The sequence below is a fragment of the Neolamprologus multifasciatus genome, chromosome 18 (assembly GCF_963576455.1).
Source record: "Neolamprologus multifasciatus chromosome 18, fNeoMul1.2, whole genome shotgun sequence".
NCBI classification, from domain to species: Eukaryota; Metazoa; Chordata; class Actinopteri; order Cichliformes; family Cichlidae; genus Neolamprologus; species Neolamprologus multifasciatus.
In genome coordinates this window covers 36,738,243-36,765,488 of record NC_140456.1, presented here as the reverse complement: position 1 = coordinate 36,765,488, position 27,246 = coordinate 36,738,243, and the positions used below count along the sequence as shown (strand labels likewise).

Below are 27,246 nucleotides of genomic sequence, written 5' to 3'. Positions count from 1 at the left end.
AGGACGTTTCTACTTTTAAGAAGTAGAAAGTTCAGATATTTGTTTAAATATGTACGGAGTAAAAGTAAAAAATAGTTACTACTCAAGTAAACTACAGATACCTGCAAATAGTAATTAGGTTATGTAATGAAGTATTTGTACTTTGTTCTCAGCCCTACAGACAATCCACTGGTCTACAAAGACCAGCATGGAGATGACTGTGAACAGAATAGATGTAACAGTAGTTGTTGTACATGTACAGACCATAAATATGGAGTCCAGCTGTGTTTGATGCTGCTGGGCAGACTGACCACTGGGAACCTCTGAGCTCTGCTGCTCCACTCTGTGGAGGAACCATGAAGGATTAGATCAACACAGGATAAAGATCCAGGAGTTTCTGCTCCAATAACTTCATCTGAATCAAGTCTGTCAAGTTTTAGACTCTCAGATTCTGAAGATATATTTTCTGTTTTCTATGAACTTTCTTTCATCAGTGATGGAAGTGATGATGTTGTAGAAGCTCAGAGGAAACTTTGAGACTTCATCAAACTGATAAATTCACTCACTGGAAGGAAAAACTGCGATGAACCATCAACTAATGCTCTCAGGAGGCCAAAGGTCCCTGAATGTAACTGTGCAGTAGATTCATCGAGTGTTTGAAACCTGACGACTTCCATATGTTTTCATTCTACACACAAGAAGTCATTTTCTCATTGGTTTGATTTGAGTTTTCATTTGAGTTTTCTGAGTCTCGTATTTGGAGTCAAGTCTAATCAATGATCTGACAGAAGAACATTAAAAAGGATTTACCAGTGCTGTCAAAATTAACATGTAGGGTTAAGGTTAGGGGGTTCATCTGTTATCATGATTAACATGATAAAAACCTTTAACACCACACATCTGGAGTGCAGAATGACTCAAAATCCCTGAAATGTTTCTATCAATGCACTTCGGGCAGTTTGTCCAAGTAGAGTTACCTTTGCACACGTGCAGATGTGCAGCACATCTGTTAGTGACGGGCAGCTGAACTAATCAGCTCAATATGGAAGATGATAAACACACACTGACCTCTCGATGGAAAGTTTGAGTATTAAAAAAATAATAAGACGGACCAGCCGACCAACATGAAGGATTCTGCACATTGTGACAGAAGGAATTTTCTTTTCACCGAAGCACTTCCAGCTTAAAATATCACAATAATGCAAAGCACTGATGACACAACTGCCAAGTGGACAAACTGCAGACCTGTAAATATTGTTAATAACATAGTTTTGGTTCCTCGTGTCAAAGACTTGAAGAAGAGTGACAGAGTGTGTTAGACTGCTGCATGATCAGTGCCACCTCCACAGACTTGTGAAGAAAATGATTGTTTTACAGATGGGCTCAGATTCAGGATCAGCTGAGGAGTTTGTGGCTGACAGAATCATGCACGTACAGAGCAGAGCCCATCATTAGCATGCAGGACTGTCCCTGGGGGGGTCGGCTCATTCAGGAGGTTAATCAATGTTTACAGAGTCGTTCAATAAACATGTTAAGTGTGTAAATTTGCCCTTTTCTTTCGAGTCTGTTTGCTCATGAAATGAAATTTGATTAGTTTACATTAAAAATGATATTTAATGGTGATTAATCCAAATTAATCCACAGTAACCCTGTGATGAATCTGATTAAACATTTTCATTAACAGCAGTAATATAGATTATATATTATTATATATTAGTGTATGTAGGTTTGTTACAAAGTTGTATTTACAGGAGAGAAGCTGATTTAAAGACTGAAGAAAACTATTCAAAGTCTCTTTGAATTGAAGCGTTTAAAATTCTGTGTTTATTCTGCATTTACTTCATTATATGGTGTAAACGTCTGTTACAAGCTTAAATATAAAGTTGAAAAAATGTAACTGCAGCTATTGATCAAGTAATTGTGATTGATCACGATTAATGACAGAAAATTGTGTCATTAATTAGTCATTTTTTAATCTACTTACAGCACTAGTGTTTACTCTTGTGCCTCCAACTGTTTTACGCCCATTCAACACCTTCATGGTCAAAAGTGTACACGCACAAAATCTACAATAAAATCTTAATGCAACAATAGGACACACACACAATCCATTTATCTCTTTGTCTCAAACACACACACGTGTATTCAAAGCCTCGATTTGTTCATATTTCATTTGTTGTGTTTTTATCTTCAGCGTTTTCAGTGTTGGTGCATTTTACACCAAACATGTTTCCATTGATGAATCAGATTGATTTGAATGTGTTTCATCCATACAAATCCCTCCCTGGTGGTCACATGACTCTATAACATAACAGGAGTCATGTGACAAGAGTTTCATGCTGTGCCCTAAAATGTCAAAATGGTTGAATGTGGTGGAGTAAAAATGTGAGATATCAACTACTTTTCTTCAATATGAAATGTTTGCAGGGCCTGACAGGAAGTGGACGGACGCTCTGATCACTTCCTGTTTGCTGAAGTGGGTTTTCAGTTGTTTGCAAACCAAAGGCTTGTTTTAAACGACAGTTTAAATGGGACTGAGGGAACGACGTGTTTGTACTGCAGTTTATATCCAACAACATCAAGCAGTTTAATCAAAGAGTTCATGTTACTAACAGCTCACCTCTCTGCAGCAGACACAGGCTGGACTTTAAAATCAATGGGAAGATGTTTAGACCGGTCACTCTGTAAGGACACAGAGCTGGGTGGAGGTCCAGGTGGGTTCCTGTGAATAATGATGGAGCAGTGATGTGAGTGCTGAGCTGTGACATGGAGAAGAGTCATGGACAGTTAGAGATGGTCATCTCACCTCTGAGCTTTGGTCTGGCTCTCATGTTCCCCACACAGAGTGGTTTTAGAGGGAGGGACTCCCTCCTCTCTGTCCTCACACTGATCCATGCTGCTCAATTCACATCAGCTCACACACACTTTCTACCTTCACCTGCAGAGGAAACACAAATCATTCATGTGCACATCAACTGAAATCCTCCTTTCCATCATGTGTGCTGTCCAAATATCAGCTGCTTCTTTCCTGCTTCATCTCAGTGTCAGCTGAATGCAGTCAGACAGCAGTGTGAGGCAGAGGAAGCTGCCATCAGCTGCTCTACTATCAGTCCACTAGATGGAGCCGTGAAGCACACACGATGCATTCACTGACACACACTGATTCACTGTGACTGGAAGCTTCAGTCAGTTCAACACGTGTGAACAACATTTTAAACATTTCGGCTGATCCATGATTCAAAGAGGATCAACAGAGTTAAAGCTTCACACTAATTATTCCTGCTGAGTTTGCAGAGAACTGCACACACACTGATTTACTGCTAATGAGAAGCTTCCTCCATCCAGTAATTCATCCTCCATCAGCTCTGCTGCTGCTCTCAGTCCTGGATTCTGATCACAAACTAAGAGCAGCTTTTTAACTCGTGTCTGTAAGAACTCTTAGCGTTAGCTTAGCATTAGCTTAGTGTTAGCATGCTGTGTGGCTAGCTTAGCATCAGAGCTCTGCAGGTGTCTCGTGTGTAAATATTAATCAGTGACATTAAAGGAGGTAAAGGGCTGTGACATCATCACGTACGCTGTGTCCTCTGTGGGCTCTGAGTGAACTCACAAAGTACAAACTACAAGTACACAAACACGAACGGAGCTCAGAGTGGCGGACACACTCGGCCTCATTGGTCCAGCTGTGAGTCCGTTACCGTGAACTATAGAGCGGCAGATTTGTGCTGGAACTAAGCTGCACACAGCTGATGTTAGCCAGGAAAACATTACACACTGACTTTAATGGAGAGACCGGAAATACAAACACACACAGTTTGTTGTGTGAAGAAATCAAACATGAGCTGAACAAACAGTAAAGTTCCTAAAGACAAACTGTTAAAGGAGGAAACAAAGCAAGCTTACACTTTCTTCACACACCAACAACGAGCTCCACTCCACACCTGGACACTAAACACGGACACACACGTGAGCTGCTTCCTGGAAGGAGGCGGGACTCCACCTGAAACTCAGCACAGGTGGGAGGAGCTCAGCTATGTGTGTGCTGATGTGTTAACTTTAAAAATATGCCGTCTGACTGCTCAGACTGAGTCAGAGTAAAGTTCACATGCTGACCTGTGGAGACATGAAACCTTGTTGTAGCTGCAGGTGTGAACAGACTGATCCCAGATCAGCTCTGCTGTATTTGTAACATGAACATTTCTGCTGTAAAGCTTCAAATGTTCAGCATGTTTCTCTGTTTCCAGTCTATAGATCCAGTCACACTTTCTACCTTCACCTGTGCAGGAAAGACTGAGAGCAGAGCTGAAACCAACCGTCCAATCAGGCAGCAGGATCAACACCTGAGCTTCATTCAGACTCTGTTATTGAAGATGCTGTTGGTACAAAGTTCATCTGCTGCTCACATGAATCCATGAAAGATTTATTTCACTGAATGTTTCTTCAAAGCTCATTTCAACCTGTTGAAGTCATGACTGAAAGTGCAGACTGAGAGTGGATCACCTGATGTTTAAGGTGTGTCATGTGACATGTTCAGTATTGTCACACGTGTCTAGATTGTCCCTGATATCATAACTGCTCAAACACTGATGATTATATTTGAAGAATTATTACTGATTGCGGCAAAGTTTGAATGGAGCTCTCTTTCTGTGCTGATTTGTCGCCCTCTGGAGGTCAAAGCACAAACTGCATGATGTCACTGTAACCACCACAGTGACAGGAAGTGTTTTTATGACTGAAACACTGAAATGATGCTAACGGCTGTCGTTAGGCTCACTGACAGCAGTGCTGATGTGACACCAGTGTTTGTCTGCCAGTCAAAAAGTCCTGTAGCCAGTCTCAGAGGGTGAAGGCTGCAGGCCGAGTGTAGCCAGTCACAGAGGGTGGAGGGTGCAGGCCGAGTGTAGCCAGTCAGAGAGGGTGGAGGGGGCAGGCCGAGTGTAGCCAGTCACAGAGGGTGGAGGGTGCAGGTTGAGTGTAGCCAGTCACAGATGGTGGAGGGTGCAGGCCGAGTGTAGCCAATCAGAGAGGGTGGAGGGTGCAGGCCGAGTGTAGCCAGTCACAGATGGTGGAGGGTGCAGGCCGAGTGTAGCCAATCAGAGAGGGTGGAGGGTGCAGGCCGAGTGTAGCCAGTCACAGATGGTGGAGGGTGCAGGCCGAGTGTAGCCAGTCAGAGAGGGTGGAGGGTGCAGGCCGAGTGTAGCCAGTCACAGATGGTGGAGGGTGCAGGCCGAGTGTAGCCAGTCAGAGAGGGTGGAGGGTGCAGGCCTAGTGTAGCCAGTCACAGAGGGTGGAGGGTGCAGGCCGAGTGTAGCCAGTCAGAGAGGGTGGAGGGTGCAGGCCGAGTGTAGCCAGTCAGAGAGGGTGGAGGGTGCAGGCCGAGTGTAGCCAGCTTGTGAGTGAGTTTGATTAACTCAGTGATGTCAGTAAGACAGAAAAGGTTTTCAAATCAAGCTCACTGGGTGTGTTGCAGACTATATAGTTAGTGTAGTTGTTGTTTTGTGTGTCAGTTCTACTACTAAGTGTCACAGTTGCTGCAAAAAAGCCACCAAGTAATTATAATTTACCTTCAAATCGTTCCTCCAACTCATTTAGTCGCATTCAAGCAGTTTGTTTCTTACAAAATCATCCAAGAAATGAACCTGAAAGATAAACTGTAATATTTAACCAGACTACATCTTTGTAATACATTTCTGTGTCATGTTCCTGTTCCACACAGGTGCATACTGTGGAAATCTCTGTGGCCATGTAGTGGTGAGGTTGCTACCCAGTGTGGTTATGGGGTTTAAATAGAGCGGCTATTGGACGAATTTCACCAGTGTCACCAATTTTTTAAAGAAATATATTTCAGAAGGTGCTGTTGACATGAAAATCTCACCAGATGTGGCAACAACCCATCAAATCCACACATGCAAAGTAATCAAACCACACGTTTCCATAGATTATGTGTAATAAAGAGAAATAAGACAGGGAAAAAGTCTTGAACACACTTGCTGCAGTTTGTTTAATACTTTGTACAAAAGCCTTTGTGTATAATGACAGCATCAAGATGCCTCCTGTGTGGACAAATTAGTCGTACGCATGTATTCTGTGCGCTGTGGGCGTGGCTCTACACAAAGTGACAGATAGTCTCCGAGGTAACCACCATGAGATGCAGATTAGTTTGCTGATCCTGATGCATCTCTGGAGCTGATGCTGTCCCCCAGCAGACAACAACAACATAGATGCACTCACTAGTTCACTTTACCCTCTAATCACATCTCTGACATCTGCAGGTTGCTCCAGTAGAGATTCTTGTGCAATGCCAGGTGTTTGTGTTTGTATTTGTCTGTAGGTACACATTAGATATGACCATAGACGCACACACACAAGTGAACACAGGAGCACAGATGGTTTCCATCTCCACCTGCTTCCCTCTTTCTTCACACAACTGTGAGGATGATGAAGAGGTTTCAGGACGAGGTGGTCAGCAAGCACAGGATAAAGCAGGGCCATGAAACTCTCTCGTGCAGCAGATGTTTAATAAGACTCAGCTTTAGGGATCTTTTTCCACCTGGCACTAAAGTAACAGCTTCACTAATGTGAACAGTCACAATGTTAAACGTTTCTATATTTTCATATATTTTTATACGTCATCTGTTGATGCTGCAGAATAAAGTCTGTTAACAGAGTCCAGGATGTGTAGAGCAGGTCCAGCTCTCCCTTTACTGTGTCCACATTCATCAGCCCCTGTGAAGTGACACAGAGTGCATGTGTGTCTGTTAGCTGTTGTTTATTGTGAAGAAGACAGATGGAACAAATGAACACACACTTTTAGAGAAATCTGAAAAAGAAACACGTGCTTGGGCTCCTTCTGTGCTCATCTTTATTAATGCTGATCTTCCTTTCCTGTTTGTTCTTTGGCACAAGCTTCAGTCTTTTCACCCAGGGCTCCTTCACACTTATAAATACACCTACATTCATTTATACACAAACATCATAAAACAAAGGGGCTGGCTTTCTAAAAGAGGACATAAGATCCTCTCTGAACAGCACATTAATATCAAACACAGGACTAAACAGGATATACTAAGTCTGTGGTGTTTTCATTATTACTTGCTAAGTATTTTTCCAGTGGTTTGAAATGTGACTCAAGTCTGATTCTTCTACTGCGTGTGAACTCTAAGCAGCTGCATTAAACACCTGCTTTTCAAACGAGGCTCAATTCTATGACTCCGTGAATGTAAACTTTTGTCACCTGCATAAATAACAATACTTGATCTAGTAAGGACTGCAGTGCTCCTATGATCCCAGCTTATAGATGGAGGCTAGCATAAGAGGCTCACCAGCTAAAGCAGCACACCTGGGTCTCCCAGCCTATTAAAAGCAGCCCTTTGCTTCACCTGCTTCACTAAACATTATTATTATTATTTAAGCAGAGTGGTGTGATTTATGTAGGCATTGCTGTGTGACAGGTTGACTTTTCTTGCACACCCACCAAATGAGGGCGCACATGCTTTCACGCCCACTGGTGACTGCACACATCCTTTCAAGGAAGCATTTCATTCATCCCTAACAAATGGAACAAAACACTGTGCAGCGTGTTCAGGTTGGAACGTGGCCCTGGCCTCTCTCTGCCATCAGCACATACGACACACATCCACTCCCTGCTGAACTGCTTATATTTCATGTGTTGAAGTTTTGGTAAAGTTTGAATAAATTCCACTTTATTTATAGGAACATTTCATCTGTGAACTCCTGCTTCCAACTCTCTTTGAGCCAATTTGTGATGGGAACATGACATAAGAAAACTAATTTATCCCTTTTTGATTCTGTGTATCTGGCGCTCATCCAGTGAGTTTACACTTGGCAAAAACAGACTGAATTTGTCTGGAGAACTTTGGCTTCAGCCAAGTTAGATAAACACACTGTATCTCTTTCAAAACAGCAGTGTGGTAACTTGTTCATTGTTATACTTCTATAGTTTTCCCATTTTGTGAGCTGTGGATGTGAAAAATGTCTCAGTGACACATCCACATGAAAACAGCATTACCTTCTTTCATTTGCTCGTCAAATGAACGAGCTATTTGGACTTTAACGTCACACCTGATGCTTCGATACTTGAACTCAAGAGTTCAGCTTCCACTCAGAGGTACAAGTACACACAGCAAAGATAAACGTGTACACAAGGTGGAAAGGGCAAACCACAAGTGCACAGCTCCAACCAGAGATGGGCAGTAATCCGATTACTTTTTTCAAGTAAGGAGTAGGGTAAGGGATTACTATTGCAAAAAAGGTAATTAGATTACAATGGATAATATATCGAGTGTGGGAGAGAGTGTGAGCGTGCAGCGTTTAAAGCGTGGAAGTACTGACCTTACTTTGAGTTTGATTCCGTAAAAAGTGACAAAAACATTAGTGTCCGCTGTTCGGAGAAAACTTCTTTTTACAGCAAAAAAACCCCTAAACTTCCGAGCAAGCACCGAGTAGCTGCCACAGGAATGTGACATTCACAGAGAAACTGCCGGATCCTACCACTCCGTGGTATAATTCTCAAACTCGTACCCTAAAGCAGATGACTCGTAATCTGGAGAGGAAATGGCGTGTCACAAATTTAGAGGATCATCATTTAGCCTGGAGAAATAGTTTGCTGCTTTATAAGAAAGCCCTCCGCAAAGCCAGAACAGCTTACTATTCATCACTGATTGAAGAAAATAAGAACAACCCCAGGTTTCTCTTCAGCACTGTAGCCACGCTGACAAACAGTCAGAGCTCTGTTGAGCCAACCATCCCTTTAACGTTAACTAGTAATGACTTCATGAACTTCTTCACAAATAAAATTTTTATTAAAATTAGAGAAAAAATGACCAATAATCATCCCACAGATGTAATATTATCTACAGCTACTCTTAGTACCATTGATGTTAAGTTAGACTCTTTTTCTCCAATTGATCTTTCTGAGTTAACTTCAATAGTTACTTCCTCCAAACCATCAACGTGTCTTTTAGACCCCATTCCTACAAACTGCTCAAAGAAGTCCTGCCATTAATTAATTCTTCGATCTTATATATGATCAACCTATCTCTAATAATCGGCTATGTACCACAGGCCTTCAAGCTGGCTGTAGTTAAACCTTTACTCAAAAAGCATCTCTAGACCCAGCAGTCTTAGCTAATTATAGGCCAATCTCCAACCTTCCTTTCATATCAAAAATACTTGAAAGAGTAGTTGTCAAACAGCTAACAGATCATCTGCAGAGGAATGGTTTATTTGAAGAGTTTCAGTAAGGTTTCAGAGCTCATCACAGCACAGAAACAGCTTTAGTGAAGCTTACAAATGATCTTCTTATGGCCTCTGACAGTGGACTCATCTCTGTGCTTGTCCTGCTAGACCTCAGTGCAGCGTTCGATACTGTCGACCATAATATCCTATTAGAGCGATTAGAACATGCTGTAGGTATTACAGGTACTGTGCTGCAGTGGTTTGTATCATATCTATCTAATAGACTCCAGTTTGTACATGTAAATGGAGAATCCTCTTCACACAATGAGGTTAATTATGGAGTTCCACAGGGTTCAGTGCTAGGACCAATTCTGTTTACATTATACATGCTTCCCTTAGGCAGCATCATTAGAAGACATAGCATACAGTTACACAGCTATGCAGATGACACCCAGCTCTATCTGTCCATGAAGCCAGATAACACACACCAATTAGTTAAACTGCAGGAATGTCTTAAAGACATAAAGACCTGGATGGCCGCTAACTTTCTGCTTCTTAACTCAGATAAAACTGAGGTCATTGTACTCGGCCCTGAAAAGCTTAGAAATATGGTATCTAACCAGATTCTTACTCTGGATGGCATTACCTTGGCCTCCAGTAACACTGTGAGGAACCTTGGAGTCATTTTTGACCAGGATATGTCCTTCAACGCACATATTAAACAAATATGTAAGACTGCGTTCTTACATTTGCGCAACATCTCTAAAATTAGAAATATCCTGTCTCAGAGTGACGCTGAAAAACTAGTTCATGCATTTATTACTTGCAGGCTGGACGACTGTAATTCATTATTATCAGTAAGTCCTAAAAACTCCCTGAAAAGCCTTCAGTTAATCCAAAATGCTGCAGCAAGAGTCCTGACAGGGACTAGAAAGAGAGAGCAGATTTCTCCTGTTTTGGCTTCCTGTTAAATCCAGAATTCAAAATCCTGCTCCTCACATACAAGGTCTTAAATAATCAGGCCCCATCTTATCTTAATGACCTTGTAGTACCATATCACCCTATTAGAGCACTTTGCTCTCGCTCTGCAGGCCTACTTGTTGTTCCTAGAGTATTTAAAAGTAGAATGGGAGGCAGAGCCTTCAGTTTTCAGGCCCCTCTTCTGTGGAACCAGCTTCCAGTTTGGATTCAGGAGACAGACACTATCTCTACTTTCAAGATTAGGCTTAAAACTTTCCTTTTTGCTAAAGCATATAGTTAGGGCTGGACCAGGTGACCCTGAATCCTCCCTTAGTTATGCTGCAATAGACGTAGGCTGCCGGGGATTCCCATGATGCATTGAGTTTTTCCTTTCCAGTCACCTTTCTCACTCACTATGTATAAACAGACTTCTCTGCATTGAATCATATCTGTTATTAACCTCTGTCTTTCTTCCACAGCATGTCATTATCCTGTCTTCCTTCTCTCACCCCAACCGGTCGCAGCAGATGGCCCCGCCCCTCCCTGAGCCTGTCGGAGGTTTCTTCCTGTTAAAAGGGAGTTTTTCCTTCTCACTGTCGCCAAAGTGCTTGCTCATAGGGGGTCATATGATTGTTGAGTTTTTCTCTGTATCTTCTGTACAATATAAAGCGCCTTGAGGCGACGTTTGTTGTGATTCATATAAATAAAACTGAATTGAATTAAGGAGCTCAGAAACAAAAGTGTCTGGACTTTTTAAAGTTTCTTGAAGACATTTCATCTGAGAAGCTTCTTCAGTTTTACACTGTGTGCACAATTATTATGCCAGAACTATTTTTGAGGATTAATGTCATTATGGACCAAGGACAGTACTCTCGGTCTCCTGCAGAACAACTCGAGCTGTGATAACTGAATGAAGACCCTCTGCTGGTTTAAAGAAGGAGGCTCGAGGCAGAGGTGAGGTGCAGACCAACCAGGCTTTTATTCAGCAACATTAACAGAAAGATCAGAAAAATAAAACTATACAGCGCAGTGATGCTGATTGAAGCCACAGCATTAAACTAAACAAACATCTGATCATCTTTAACAACATCTAATAAATACTCGACAAATAATCAGAACTATTTAATCCTGTATTTCCTACAATAAACCCTGTTCAGATATTTGTTGCTGATGGAAATGTTAAAAGGCTCCCAGGAACCAAAGGACAAAAACAGAGGCAACAGTCACAACTGCAAAGGATCCCTTAACACATAAACTGGTTCTAAGATATTTTCTAGCAGCTGAACTTCTTTATCTCAGCATCTTCTATGAAGCTCTGCAGAGGAGCTTGATTGCACGGACAGTAAAGAGTGGATTCAATAACAGCAGCGAGCGCTGAGTGATACAACAGTGTTGCGAGCAGCAGTGCAAAGGCTCACACAAACACAGCAGGTACACTGTGTGGATGTGATCCACAGTCACAGCTGTGGGTTTCAGTCAGTGTGTCTCTAACTTCATGGTCACATTTCAAAGCTTATTGGAGCCAGAAGATGTTCAAGTAAAAGATTTATTGCTGTACTCGTCTACCAGGATAACAGGTGGTTCATAAAGGTATGTAATACTTCAGCTTTACATCATGGAGTAGTAGTTGTGTCCCTTTGTGTTTATTAGTGTGTTTATTAGTGTGTTCACAGGTCTACTTTAACTTCACTCTGTAATGAAAGGATTCAAATCACTGATAAAACTAATAAAACACAAACTTCATCCTTGTTTTGTCAAATCTTCATTAAAATGTGATTAAAAAAATTAACAACTTCACTTCTTTGATTAATACTGTAGCTGTTACTGCTGTTGTTACTGCTGTTGTTACTGCTGTTGTTACTGCACCCATCCAGGTAGTTGTAGGTACCCACCCTGTTACATACAGGCTGATTGTGACTCAGAGTCTCAATGAAGGAGGAAAGGATGGATGAAGGCAGCCTAGTGTTGGTCATGCGTGTCCAGGAGTCATCCAGGGCCTGGATCCATCTGTAACAGGAAGACAAAGTCCAGCCTGTAATCACTGGCATCCTGTCAGGCACAGCATTTCCATCCAGCATCCTGACTATGCTAACAACCCGTCAAACGTCTCCTCTTGTCCACAGAAGTCACACTTCCTGTGTCATGTTTATCTTTTTAAGTGTGCTGTTCAAGCCTGTGTGACCAAATCTGCCTCTCCAGATTACATCCTCGTCTCTCCTGCAGCTTCTTCTACACGACTGTTTTCTGTATAATAATATCTGCCTTTCCCATCTCTGTCCCATTGTGCCTGCCACTCGTCCTTCATCTTTACCTTGATTATACTCTTCACCTCACTTTTACTGCATTTTATAGTCAAACCTACATGACTTCTTCTTGCTGCACCTTTTGCAAAGTTATCGTCCTGTTCATTGCATCAACTCCGATATTCACAGGAAACCATAAGAAATCCACTTCTATCCCTCTGTGTTTTATTCTATACAATAAATGAAGTATATCAAAAACAATATCTTGCCTAGAGTCTGAAGACATATTACCTGTACTCACTAGCACGCTGCTAGAGTCCCAGCAAACCAAATACCTCCCTATTGGTGCGTCCTCCACCCAGTTCAAAGCCAGTAAAATCGCTACCAGCTCCCCAGTATAAACTGCCACATCATCTGTAATTCTTTTACTCATCACCAAACTTATTTCTGGGAGAACAAATGCAACAGCTGTTTTTTTATCTGACAGTGTTGACACATCAGTAAACATCCTCACATGACCTGAAGACTTTCCCACTATATGAACCTGCTTTTAGTCGCCCTCCCCCCTCGCCACAAGCTTCCTTTACAACATAACTTATGAAAAACAACTTTATTGACAATTAGCAATAACAATTACAGACAGTTTAGAAGAAGAATCACATGATCAAGGAGCAGAAGTGTATGGTTTTAATAGCTTTTATATTTTGGGAAAGTTTTAAAAACATTGTTTGGTTTTCTTTCTAAAGCGTTGAAAGGCCGGCTTTGCATTAGAAAAGTAAGATCAGTAAATGAATCCATTAAAATTCTTTTGCCTTGTTTGCAAAAGAAGCCAAACAATATTTGTGTCACAAAGAGAGAATTCAGAATGGTAAATGGTAAATGGCCTGCATTTGTATAGCGCTTTTCTGGTCCCTAAGGACCCCAAAGCACTTTACACTACATTCAGTCATTCACCCATTCACACACACATTCACACAATGGCGATGGCAAACTACATTGTAGCCACAGCTGCCCTGGGGCGCACTGACAGAGGCGAGAATAGATCAAAGATCACAAACATCAGGCACTGATGGAAACAGCCAAACACAGAAACAGATGCACCAACAGGTGAATGAGGCCTGTTGTATAAATGACTCTGAGTGCTCAGGTAGAAACGCATGAAGAACCAGTGTGTCTGATATTTGAAGACTAATCTGTGTTTGAGCGTCCTGGATGAAACACAGGTCATGATGGAGAGTGAGGACGTCGTCTTTCCTCCCGAGTGTGTAACTACAGGACGTGTGCAGAAGGTTTAATCATCCTCCTGACAGTTATTGATGAACGAGTCCTTCAGGGAGGCTCCAAGATCACTGTGGGTTTTACCAGCTGCTGCTAAACTGAGAGGTGTTGCTGCTTTATGTGTGAAGATGTTTGCATCGCTTTAACAGTGCAGACGGCTTCTTTTCTCCTGTGCACCCATTTCATATGTTTTATTGTGATGTTTAGTAACATCTGCTTTCCTCCTTCAGGGAGACGATAAAGTGAGCTCAGCCTTAAACATGTGGAGAGAACGTTTGACCAACAGTCCTGGGACGACTCAGAACAGAACGCTCACACCACTTTTTGGTGGTGGCGCTGTCACTTGGTGTTCGCTCGCTCGCTCTGTGGTATAGTATCGCTTCCTGTTCCTGCTCAAACACAGTGGTGTTTCTGAGTAGCTTATTTGCTTAGCAGTTTAATTAACAACTTTTAAATACATTCTTTTTTCACAGTATAATCTTCACGTGCTTCATCCGAAGCACACTTTTTGTGTACTCACTACCTAATTTATAGTATTCACTCACTGTCTCTGTACTGTTTCGCTAGCTTAGCTCGTAGCCGACCCGTTAGCACCATGGCTACTTCACCTGTCCCTTCTGCACTTTCTTGCTCATTGTGTCAGATGTTTAGTTACTCCTCGGCCTCCTTTAGCAGTAATGATATCTGTAACAAATGTAGCATATTTGCAGCTCTGGGGGCCAGGATTACTGAATTGGAGACTCGGCTTTGCACCCTGCTCTCACCCTTAGCTAGCCAGGCCCCTGTAGCTGGTGCAGCCGAAGATAGCGTAGGCCCGGCTAGCTGTTCCCCGGCAGACCCCAAGCAGCTGGGGAAAGGCTGGGTAACGGTGAGGAGGAAGCGTAGTCCTAAACAGAAGCCCCAGGTACACCACCAACCCGTTCATGTGTCTAACCGTTTTTCCCCACTCGGTGACACACCCGCCGGGGGTCAAACTCTGGTAATTGGTGATTCTGTTCTCAGACATGTGAAGCTAGAGACACCGGCAACCATAGTCAATTGTCTTCCAGGGGCCAGAGCAGGCGACATTGAAGGAAATTTAAAACTGCTGGCTAAGGGTAAACGTAAATTCAATAAAATCATAATTCACGTCGGCAGTAATGACACCCGGTTACGCCAATCGGAGGTCACTAAAATCAATATTGAATCGGTGTGTAACTTTGCCAAAACAATGTCGGACTCTGTAGTTTTCTCTGGTCCCCTCCCCAATCAGACCAGGAGTGACATGTTTAGCCGCATGTTCTCCTTAAATTGCTGGCTGTCTGAGTGGTGTCCCAGAAACGATGTGGGCTTCATAGATAATTGGAAAACCTTCTGGAGGAAACCTGGTCTTGTTAGGAGAGATGGCATCCATCCCACTTTGGATGGAGCAGCTCTCATTTCTAGAAATATGGACAAATTTATTAAACCCCTCAAAACATGACTATCCAGAGTTGGGACCAGGAAGCAGAGTTGCAGTCTTACACGCCTCTCTGCAGCTTCTCTCCTCCTGCTACCCCCCCAAAAACCCATCTCCATAGAGACTGTGTCTGCTTCCAAAAAGATAAAAAACAAACTAAAAACCAGCAACAAACAACTTAAACAATCACAAAGAAAGAACAATACAGTATCCACATCTGAACCAAAGAGTAAAACAGTGAAATGTGGATTATTAAATATTAGGTCTCTCTCCTCCAAGTCTCTGTTAGTACATGACTTAATAATTGATCAACAAATTGATTTACTCTGCCTTACAGAAACCTGGTTGCAGCAGGATGATTATGTTAGTTTAAATGAATCAACACCCCCGAGTCATTCTAACTACCAGAAATCTCGAAGCACAGGTCGAGGGGGTGGTGTGGCAGCAATTTTTCACACCAGTCTATTAATTAATGAAAGACCAAGACAGACTTTTAATTCATTTGAAAGCCTGATGCTTAACATTGTCCACCCCAGCTGTGAAACTCAGAAACCAGTCTTACTTGTTATCATCTATCGTCCACCTGGGCCTTACACAGAGTTTCTGTCTGATTTCTCAGACTTTATATCTAATTTAGTTCTGAGCTCAGATAAAATAATTATTGTGGGTGATTTTAACATCCATGTAGATGCTAAAAATGACAGCCTCAACATGGCATTTAATCTGTTGTTAGACTCAATTGGTTTCTCTCAAAATGTAAAAGAACCCACCCACCACTTTAATCACACTCTAGATCTTGTTTTAACATATGGCATAGAAACTGAACATTTAACAGTGTTTCCTGAAAACCCTCTCCTGTCTGATCATTTCTTGATAACATTTACATTTACAATAATTGATTACGCAGCAGTGGAGAGTGGACTTTATCAAAGTAGATGTCTTTCTGAAAGCGCTGTAACTAAGTTTAAGAATATAATCCAGCCACTGTTTTCATCGTCAATGCCCTGTACCAACACAGAGCAGAGCAGCTATCTGAACGCTACCCCAACAGAGGTCGATTATCTTGTTAATAATTTCACCTCCTCACTACGTACGACTCTGGATACTGTAGCTCCAGTGAAAACTAAGGTCTCTAATCAGAAGTACCTGACCCCGTGGTATAATTCTCAAACACGTACCCTAAAGCAGATGACTCGTAATCTGGAGAGGAAATGGCGTGTCACAAATTTAGAGGATCATCATTTAGCCTGGAGAAATAGTTTGTTGCTTTATAAGAAAGCCCTCCGCAAAGCCAGAACAGCTTACTACTCATCACTGATTGAAGAAAATAAGAACAACCCCAGGTTTCTCTTCAGCACTGTAGCCAGGCTGACAAAAAGTCAGAGCTCTTTTGAGCCAACCATCCCTTTAACATTAACTAGTGATGACTTCATGAACTTCTTCACAAATAAAATTTTTATCATTAGAGAAAAAATTACCAATAATCATCCCACAGATGTAATATTATCTACAGCTACTCTTAGTTCCATTGATGTTAAGTTAACTCTTTTTTTCCAATCGATCTTTCTGAGTTAACCTCAATAATTACTTCCTCCAAACCATCAACGTGTCTTTTAGACCCCATTCCTACAAAACTGCTCAAAGAAGTCCTGCCATTGATTAATTCTTCGATCTTATATATGATCAACCTATCTCTAATAATCGGCTATGTACCACAGGCCTTCAAGGTGGCTGCAGTTAAACCTTTACTCAAAAAGCCATCTCTAGACCCAGCAGTCTTAGCTAATTATAGGCCAATCTCCAACCTTCCTTTCATATCAAAAATCCTTGAAAGAGTAGTTGTCAAACAGCTAACAGATCATCTGCAGAGGAATGGTTTATTTGAAGAGTTTCAGTCAGGTTTCAGAGTTCATCACAGCACAGAAACAGCTTTAGTGAAGGTTACAAATGATCTTCTTATGGCCTCTGACAGTGGACTCATCTCTGTGCTTGTCCTTCTTGACCTTAGTGCAGCATTCGATACTGTTAACCATAATATTCTATTAGAGCGATTAGAACATGCTGTAGGTATTACAGGTATTGCACTGCAGTGGTTTGTATCATATCTATCTAATAGACTCCAATTTGTGCATGTAAATGGAGAGTCCTCTTCACACACTGAGGTTAATTATGGAGTTCCACAGGGTTCGGTGCTAGGACCAATTCTGTTTACATTATACATGCTTCCCCTAGGCAGCATCATTAGAAGACAGCATACATTTTCACTGCTATGCAGATGACACCCAGCTCTATCTGTCCATGAAGCCAGATAACACACACCAATTAGTTAAACTGCAGGAATGTCTTAAAGACATAAAGACTTGGATGGCCACTAACTTTCTGCTTCTTAACTCAGATAAAACTGAGGTCATTGTACTCGGCGCTGAAAAGCTTAGAAATATGGTATCTAACCAGATTCTTACTCTGGATGGCATTACCTTGGCCTCCAGTAACACTGTGAGGAACCTTGGAGTCATTTTTGACCAGGATATGTCCTTCAACGCACATATTAAACAAATATGTAAGACTGCGTTCTTCCATTTGCGCAACATCTCTAAAATTAGAAATATCCTGTCTCAGAGTGACGCTGAAAAACTAGTTCATGCATTTATTACTTCCAGGCTGGACTACTGCAATTCATTATTATCAGGATGTCCAAAAAACTCACTGAAAAGCCTTCAGTTAATCCAAAATGCTGCAGCAAGAGTACTGACAGGGACTAGAAAGAGAGAGCATATTTCTCCTGTTTTGGCTTCCCTTCATTGGCTTCCTGTTAAATCCAGAATTGAATTCAAAATCCTGCTCCTCACATACAAGGTCTTAAATAATCAGGCCCCATCTTATCTTAATGACCTTGTAGTACCATATCACCCTATTAGAGCACTTCGCTCTCGCTCTGCAGGCCTACTTGTTGTTCCTAGAGTATTTAAAAGTAGAATGGGAGGGAGAGCCTTCAGTTTTCAGGCCCCTCTTCTGTGGAACCAGCTTCCAGTTTGGATTCAGGAGACAGACACTATCTCTACTTTTAAGATTAGGCTTAAAACCTTCCTTTTTGCTAAAGCATATAGTTAGGGCTGGACCAGGTGACCCTGAATCCTCCCTTAGTTATGCTGCAATAGATGTAGGCTGCCGGGGGATTCCCATGATGCATTGAGTTTTTCCTTTCCAGTCACCTTTCTCACTCACTATGTATTAACAGACCTCTCTGTATTGAATCGTATCTGTTATTAATCTCTGTCTCTCTTCCACAGCATGTCTTTATCCTGTCTTCCTTCTCTCACCCCAACCAATCACAGCAGATGGCCGCCCCTCCCTGAGCCTGGTTCTGCCGGAGGTTTCTTCCTGTTAAAAGGGAGTTTTTCCTTCCCACTGTCACCAAAGTGCTTGCTCATAGGGGGTCATATGATTGTTGGGCTTTTCTCTGTATCTATGAAGCGCCTTGAGGCGACATTTGTTGTGATTTGGCGCTATATAAATAAAATTGAATTGAATTGAATTGAACCAGAGTGGGAGCCCTGTGATGTGCGCTCTGTTCTTGCACTTGTCTTTATTTATACACGAGAAAAGTAATACAATAATGAATACGTCTGTTCATAGACAGAGGAATGTTAGTGCGTATGTGTGTGTTGTGGGATTCAGAAGGACGCGGCCCCGCTTCTTGTTAGGGAGCGCAGATGAAAGTGTCCAGCTCTCCTCTTCCTGGTAGGAGTGAAATAATAATAGCTTGTTCAGCTACTATCGCTGTGAGAATTTATAAAACAGCAACAAGTCTTGTAGTGGACAACAGTCTAAGTCATCAAAAGGTCATCATGCAGTATTCTATCACATGCAAACTTATATCATTAAAAGCTTATACTGACTACTAAGTACAATTTTCCATTGACAGTGGCGCTGTGCTTTAAAGTCATCACAGGCAGCCTGAGCTGGGCCTGTTCCATATAACATATATATCAGATGATGATATGAAAAATCGTTTGTTTCATGATGTAAAAATATTTTACATGGTTGTGATGCTCACTGTAGTGTCTGTATTAAAGTTCTCTCTTTCTCTTATATTTAATATAACCACACTACGGACGCTCGTTAGCAACAACGACGGTAAAACCATCGCGTGGCTCTGCCGTCCGTTTATTTTCCACATAAACCTTTCACAATAAAGCTCAAGATCCTATTGAGACTTTTCAAAATAAAATGAATCACATGAAAGAGCATGCAGAGAGTTTAGGGATGAAAAGCCAAAAAGAGCCGTCAGGGGCTAAAACATGAATGTTACAACAGGCTTTTCCCCGCAGCACAACGTGTAATAAATACTCACAAATACTCACAAACGTGTCGTTTCATGCATCGGTCAAAACACTCGGGAAGTTCATTTGCCCGAGATTCAGAAAATTCACAGAAAATGTAAAATTGTTGTGATATAGATGTTTATCAGGATGATAGGATATGAGATCATGGTCACAGCGCACAGCCCCAGTGATGTTAAACACAGACGGTTCAAACCTGTTGTTGCTTCATCAGTGTGGACGTTTAAAGATCGATGTAACCATTTAATCTGCTGTAGAGTTTGATGGAAGTAAGAGTGTTTCCCTGCTTTTCTAAACATCATATAAAGTAAAACCTTTACACACACATGAAACATGAACACTGTGACATCAGCAGCTGCAGCAGTGCATGAATAAACAGACTGTACAACAACAGTCACAGTGATGTGGTGTCTCCTCATTCCCAGCTACGCCTGCTCGAGCCAAATGTAATCCCAGCAGGAAAACTGAGCTGAATATATTCCCACTACATGTGAGGAACACCAGCTCCAAATGATCTCCTGACCTCCTGTGGAGTTTGTGTGGATGACCTGGAGCAGGGTCCAGAGTCCAGGTGCAGGAGCTGGGTCAGCCACTGTGACAAAGAGCTCCTCCTCCACTGTGGGAGTCATCCAGGGGCTCCAGGACAGATCCACAGTGGGACCAGGGCTGATACTGTAGTCACAGCAGGGACCTGCAGAGCATTCAGACCCACAATCAGCTTATTTCAGGACACGTCACTGCAAACATCTGCTCACCTCTACATCTGTGTGTTGGGTTAGAATACAACACATGCAAATACATTTCTGACTGCGTGACACAGACGTGTGCAACAGTAACAGGTAGTGCACTACATTTCCCTGCAGGCTTTGCATGCACAGAGCAGCGATCCAGCAGTAGTTGATGCTAAGTGTTTATGTGAGCTGAACAGTGTGTGTGCTGTCAGTATGAACAAACTGTATCTATCAGTGTGTCTAACATCAGCATGGAAATAACATTTCTAATCACTGATAGGCAAAGACAGCAAGTTTCATCCAAATCTTCCCCTCACACAACGTTTCATGCTGTTCATGTAACAGGAGGTGAACACGCTGGGATTCAAGCTTCATCTCATTAATAACAAACCAAACATGTTTCCACAGAGAAACACTGACAGCACATCATCACTGCTTACAGTTACAACACCATCACACAAAGTCTGTGACGCCGCCCTGCTCAGCTTCATCACCTCCTCTTCACTGTTTAACACTCTGCTAGTCTGGAGGAATCATTAATTCTGCAGTCACTGCAGCATCAACAATCATACAGAGCATTGATCTTTTTAGCCTGTTAGCTGATTACTATGAAAACATGTATGTATGAATGTGTCTTGATTCATTCTCAATCATCCAGGAAAGTAAATCTCCAAAAGTTGATTCTGTTCATCTGGACGTAGCGTTTTGTGGGAGAAACATTTCGTCACTCATCCAGGTGACTTCTTTAGTCTCAGCTGACTGCAGGTTTCAATCTTATAAACAGGACATTTGCATAATGACTGAAACCAGCCCACTGAAGGAACAATGGGCTGGGAGGTCAGTTCCTTAATCTAATTATGCAAATTCTCATGACCATTGATCAACAACCACTGATCAATAACCACTGATCAAAGACCACTGATCAATGGCCATGAGTCCCATTCACAGAGAGTTGGGGAATGGCTGCAATCACAGCATTGTAAGATGGTGACAGATGTACCCTTAGGGCCCTCCTCCATTCAGAGATGGTCTTTCCCTCCTTCACTCCGCCCTCAAACCAGCGTTCCTCCCTGTCCAGGATGTTACATCCTCATCATTGAAAGAGTGTCCACTGGCCTGTAGGTGTGAATAGACTGCAGAGTCCTGGCCTGACGAGGTAGCTCTTCTGTGTTGTGCCATCTGCTTCGCAAAAGGTTGTTTGGTTTCCCCGATGTATAAATCCTGGCAATCCTCCTGCACTTAACAGCGTACACTATGTTACTCTGTTTGTGTCGGGGATTCGATCCTTGGGGTAGACCAGTTTTTGGCGCTTTGGTGTTTAAAAGCCACAGAGACCCGGTGTTTAGAAAAAATGTGTCTCAGTTGCTCCGATACTCCTGACACGTACGGGATCACTACAGGTTTTCTCTTAGGCAGCGGTTGTCCTTCTCTCTCGGATCGGCTGGAGTCACAGGGTTACTCAGAGCTCTCAAACTTACAGAAAACTGTTAGGAAGTAACAAAGTAACCAAGCTGCATTTCTTTAAATACAACCCATCATGTTCAAACTGTGTGAGCTCGACCCCTCTCTGGTCTAGCTCCACAGTTTCATTGATGGTAAAGGTTGGAAAGAGCAGCACATTTAGACTTTTATACTTGTCATTGGTAAAGTAAATCCGCCTGGCATCTTTCTTGGCCTTCAGACAACAATTCTGATGGCTGAAGATCCAAACGGGACAGGAAAAAAAAACAGTAAATGAGAGCAGGTACACGGATTCTGCACAGAGACGTAAACACAAAGCACGGACCCGCCAACGGATCAGTGAGATGTCGCCTTTCTCACCTGACGGCACGGACACGGTCGGGCTGAAAGCCGACAGCTCGCTGATTCTGATGCTTCGGCAGGTCCGCGCTTTGTGTTTATGTCCTTTTTGTGCTGATTCTGAAGCTGCAGGTTTGATTTCTCTCCAGACAATATTGACTGAACCAGCAGCAAAATAAGATCCAAACTACGCTTCACATAAACATCGTCATGGATTCCCTCTGACTTTTGCTGTTTTGCTTCCACCTCGATAAAATCACACTTCATGCAGAGCTCTCTGTCTCTACACTTCAAGAACAGTTTCCCGTCTAAAAATCTGTTTTCTGCATTATACGCTTGCTTGTTATGCACAAGTCTACCGTTGTTTGCAGTGCTGTCGGCCGCTGTTTTTTCCCTTTTACTTACTTCCAAAAAGAAAGCCTCTGTTGGCTACTGAACAAATTTAACCTTTTTTAAATTATTTCAAAACGCTTATCTGTGTCTGTAATCAAACCTCTGTAACTTTGCTTCACTTAAGCAGCATCAGGTAATGTTCAGATGTTGATTAATGACTTTATTGCATTTTTGATCTACTGCAGAATATTTTTATAAAATCCCAGGCCATGAAAATCTCCTTCATGTTTTTCTGTGTTTTATCCTCAGCTACTTTGACACAAAGGCATCTGCTGTGATGCTCACACCTTTGATAAAGTCTTGCGAGTGTCAGCTTTCTTTTTATAGACATAAAAATATGGAAATGTACTGATGCATTTTGCAGTTTGACTGAGAAAACTGTAACCTCTCACTGCTCACATTTTAATTTGGTTTATGGCCGATTTTGCAGCTTTTGATATAACAGCCTCTGCGTACATTTATTTTGAAGGCCTTCTGTGAGGGTGAATGAGTTTCCTCCAGTTCTGGCATCTGACAGCAGCTCCGTCAGGAGCCTCTCCAATCCTCCTGACGTGGCCGGGAATCCAGTAGCTTTGCGTCCGTTCACCTTTCTGAAGCACTTCCGCACATCCTTCTCAGACACAGTGTGCGGACACATGAAGTACCAGTGTACATCCAGTCAAACCATCAGCTTTAATGTTTCACTTTAATAAAACTAGTCAAAAGGAAGTAGAATAAATAGAAATCAATCATTTACTGACAGCATGTCTGATGTAAATAAGTGCAGATTATGTATGAAGTATAACTGCACACAGTAACTGCATTACAATAAGGCTCCAGCCCTCTGCTGGAGCGTTTCAGTACTGCGTTAACTAGAATACACCACCTCCTCCTCCTCCTCGCACCACCTGCTACAGCTCTACTCTTCTATGACTACAGTCATCCACAGCACTGATGTGAGGTCACATGGTTCATATGTAAGGAGCACAGAGACGTCCTAGCAGCTGACCTCAGGTCAGTTTAATGACTGTGAGCAGCAGCTGTGTTATTGTCACTGTGACAGGGAGACACTCTCAGACACAGCGCTCATGTCAGCTTGTTCTCATGCAGGAGGATCAGGAGCTCCATGTTTGTCTTTCTGTTTGAATCATGATGTGTTTGTGCCATCAGAGTCTGTCATGAGTACTCAGGGTTTCACAGCAGCTCTTCTGAATGCTGACGAGGACTCCAACCTCATGTTTCACCTCTCTGAGCTTCTGATGTCTGTGAACACTCGTGTTTCTTCTCTGGGCTCATCTGGACAAAAACACCTTTCTGTGTTTGGCTCCAGCCTCATTCTGACTGACAGGAAGTGTGTTATCCATGAGCTGCACTTCTGTGAGAAAGTTTCCTGCTGTGTTTCCTGTCTGTGGACAAACACGAGTGTTTCAGCTGAGGACTTGGTTCCTTCCACCTGTCCATACAGGACATCACGCTGTCTTTTCTCTTTAAATGCAGCTCCAGGTCCTTCCACGTGCTGCTCTGTATTTGTGCAGTTTGTAGTGTGTCCTGGGAAACGTAGCACACATGGTGTTCTTCTGCTGTTTCCTCCTTTCACTGAGTGTGAAACACTGATGCTGTGCTGTTGTTCACAGAGGGGAGCTGATTCTAGCTGCAGCTGGACTCTGTCATCTAACTGAATGTGTTGGTGCTGATCACGGGGCTCTGAGGGGGGAGCAGCAGGAGGACTCTGGATACTGACGTCAGTGTATCTGTGGAAGCTCACACAGCGTGTCTCTGTCATTCAATATTGTGCTATATATTGTATCTATGCAAAGATGAACAGACTGTGTATTCACTGGTCTCTGTGCTGCTGACTGCTTTGCTGCAGCTCTGATGTCATCATCACTCCCTCCTCCACCCTCAGCAGTCCCAGCATGCTGCTGTGGTGCACCCCACCCTCACTCTACACCTGAGCCATAGACCACACCCTCCACCTCAATATACACCACAGTTTTCTCTGCTGTGGAAATGAGATCAGGAGGAAATCATTATTATTATTATTTAATAAATGCTCACATTAATGTGGGCTTATTTGTTTCATATTAGAAACATTAGTTGAGTGTTTTTAGTAAAATGGTGAAAGTCCCTCTTTTTGCTCCTCCCCTCACCTGTGGATGGACGGTGCTGTTACCGTGGTGACAGCTTGGATGTGTTTCAGTCCTGCCTGGTTATCACTGCAGGAATCTTTACTGTCACATTTATTACAGGTTATAACTCTCATTTTTCGGTGTATTATGAACTAAATGTATCCTGATACACACAGAGATGGATGAGCAGAGGTCACATGATGAAAGAAAAAACATGGAGTCTTTGATTTATTTAGATATTTATTGATGAATGCAAACAAACCCTGACACTGAACCATGTGATCAGACAGCCTGACAGACCACAGACACAGAAAAAAAAACACAAGCTGTTTAACAGAGTAAGGTAACAGCCTCCAATATTAGAGAGAAAGCCACAACCATCAGACAATCCACTGTGAGCAGCACTTGGTGATGGTGGGAAGAAGAACTCCCTTTGACACAAAGATCCTCCCAGTGAAAACAGGCTCCAGGAGCATCTACCATGACTGGTTGCAGAGTGAGGGGAAAGAGAAGAGATGAACTCAGAGAGACAAGAACAAAACACAAACTAAGGAGAGGGAAGACAAAAGTTAAGGTCATGCAGTAGTGACATATAAAAGCATCAGGCGTGAAAAGAGGGGAGTGGAGAAGAAAGCAAAGCATCATGGGAAGTCCACCAACAGCCTGAGCCTATAGCAGCATAGCTAAGGGATGGTTCAGGGTCACCTGATCCAGCTCGAACTATAAGCTTTATCAAAAAGGAAAGTTTGAAGCTGATCTTCAAAGTAGAGAGGGTGTCTGTCTCCTGAGCTCAAACTGGGAGCTGCTTCCACACCAAGTCTAACATAGCCAGGCTGAGTCGTTAGATTTGTCCAAATTAAAGTGTGTAGATTAGAATATTATTTTACTGTTACTATTCATAACCATTATCATTACTGTTGCATTACTTATCGTTTATCATTATCATTTCATCAGTGCTTTTATTGAAGCTGTTGATGTTACATTAAAGTTTGTATTTCAGGTGTGAGCATAATTACATAATAATCTTTCATTGCAGGTGCAACTGTAATCATGTTATACACATTGCATTTTTGTGCTAATTAAAGAGTTGAAGTTTTCAGTTTTCAGGCCCCTCTTCTGTGGAACCAGCTTCCAGTTTGGATTCAGGAGACAGACACTATCTCTACTTTTAAGATTAGGCTTAAAACTTTCCTTTTTGCTAAAGCATATAGTTAGGGCTGGACCAGGTGACCCTGAATCCTCCCTTAGTTATGCTGCAATAGATGTAGGCTGCCGGGGGATTCCCATGATGCATTGAGTTTTTCCTTTCCAGTCACCTTTCTCACTCACTATGTATTAACAGACCTCTCTGTATTGAATCATATCTGTTATTAACCTCTGTCTCTCTTCCACAGCATGTCTTTATCCTGTCTTCCTTCTCTCACCCCAACCGGTCGCAGCAGATGGCCCCGCCCCTCCCTGAGCCTGGTTCTGCCGGAGGTTTCTTCCTGTTAAAGGGAGTTTTTCCTTCCCATTGTTGCCAAAGTGCTGCTCATAGGGGGTCATATGATTGTTGGGTTTTTCCTCTGTATCTATGAAGCGCCTTGAGGCAACTTTTGTTGCGATTTGGCGCTATATAAATAAAATTTAATTGGATTGAATTGCAGTAAACTTAATATTATAAATTAGGAATTAGTTCATTCCTCAAGTGAGAAATGAAAAAAGGGGGACTGTTAAGAAAAATAATTATTTTTTAATGTGTATCTGCTCATTAGATTGTTTTATGTACTTTAATAATGAAGGCTTGTAGAGCAAGGCCAGTTTTGACTCACAAACTAAGTGCTCAGGCAGACTGAAAAAACAGGAAGTTTTAGTGCACAGGCATATTAATAGATAAGACACAGAAAAGAGGAACTTTGCCATATAAGCAATGTTTGAAACTGTGTGACGTGTAAAGTACCAAAATAAAACCTACATGAGGCACAGTTTATGATTCTAATGTTAGAGCTCTTGCAACTGGCGTTTGAGCTGTGCAGGGGTCTCTCTCTTCTGGAAGATGATTGAATAAAAAGAAATATCAATATTTTAACACACTATGAGTCGGTTTTCTCTGTTCTATCATGGGGACAAAAGAATCGGGGTTTAATAACTGACTACTAAGTACAATTTTCCATTGACAATGTGTTTTTAACTTGAAGCTTTTTGGGATTTGGTTTTATTTGTTGTTCTGCACACTGTGAAACAAAGCTAGAAGCCATTGTGGTACAGTGGGGGACTCAAACTCAGGACCCAACCTGCTCCAACAACAGTCAGAAGGATTTTATTAAGTCTCATTTTCTGTTCATTAGGAAAACATCAATAATGAAGAGCACATGTTTATAGAGGCACATTCAGACCAATGACAACAGTCCATTCACACTGACCTCCACCTTTTTAAATGTGAGTAAACACATCATGGTTCTGGTGCTGATGTGATATCTGGGACAGGTGACAATGATGATTTTGTACTCAGTCTGAGGTTTGATTACACTGAACTTGCACTGCTTTCTCCTGTTTATGACACATTTATACCCAAAGTCTCAGCTGGATAACTGAGAATAAGGAAAACACATTTGTTGAGAGAATTGTTAACAAATGTGGTGAGAGTGTTGTAATTGTTACAGACAGAACTATGATTTATATGTGTTTGACTGATGATAACACAGCTACACAAACACCTGAATCTGATCAAATACAACCCAACATATTAAACATAAATATGTTCCAGTTACCACAAGTTATATAACTTATACTGAGGGT

General features: G+C 42.1%; 2 protein-coding genes and 1 long non-coding RNA gene across 5 annotated transcripts in view; 1 reads left to right on the top strand and 2 right to left on the bottom strand.

The window, feature by feature from the left end:
• Window positions 1-2,701, bottom strand: part of LOC146498589 (NACHT, LRR and PYD domains-containing protein 12-like) — an 88,541-nt gene extending 85,840 nt beyond the window's left edge. The window contains exon 1 of the mRNA XM_085139899.1: window positions 2,600-2,701. The gene's annotated coding sequence lies outside the window, so the exon portion shown is untranslated. The remainder of the gene's footprint in view (window positions 1-2,599) is intronic.
• The window catches only part of LOC146498584 (protein NLRC3-like), a 350,052-nt gene that overhangs the window by 30,688 nt on the left and 292,118 nt on the right, over window positions 1-27,246 (bottom strand). Inside the window, exons 1-3 of one of the 3 annotated variants that reach the window (XM_085139931.1) lie at window positions 2,786-3,291; window positions 2,600-2,701; window positions 244-322 (exon numbers count right to left, since the gene is read on the bottom strand). The exons of 1 other annotated variant lie outside the window; for it this stretch is intronic. In XM_085139931.1, coding sequence (XP_084996057.1) covers window positions 244-322; window positions 2,600-2,701; window positions 2,786-2,874 — 270 coding nt within the window. In that variant the 5' untranslated portion in view covers window positions 2,875-3,291. Of the gene's footprint in view, window positions 1-243; window positions 323-2,599; window positions 2,702-2,785; window positions 3,292-27,246 lie in introns of those variants that run through there. One more of the 3 variants, XM_085139930.1, reaches the window with a different exon arrangement.
• The window catches only part of LOC146498588 (uncharacterized), a 133,534-nt gene that overhangs the window by 67,530 nt on the left and 38,758 nt on the right, over window positions 1-27,246 (top strand). The gene's annotated exons all lie outside the window — the stretch shown is intronic.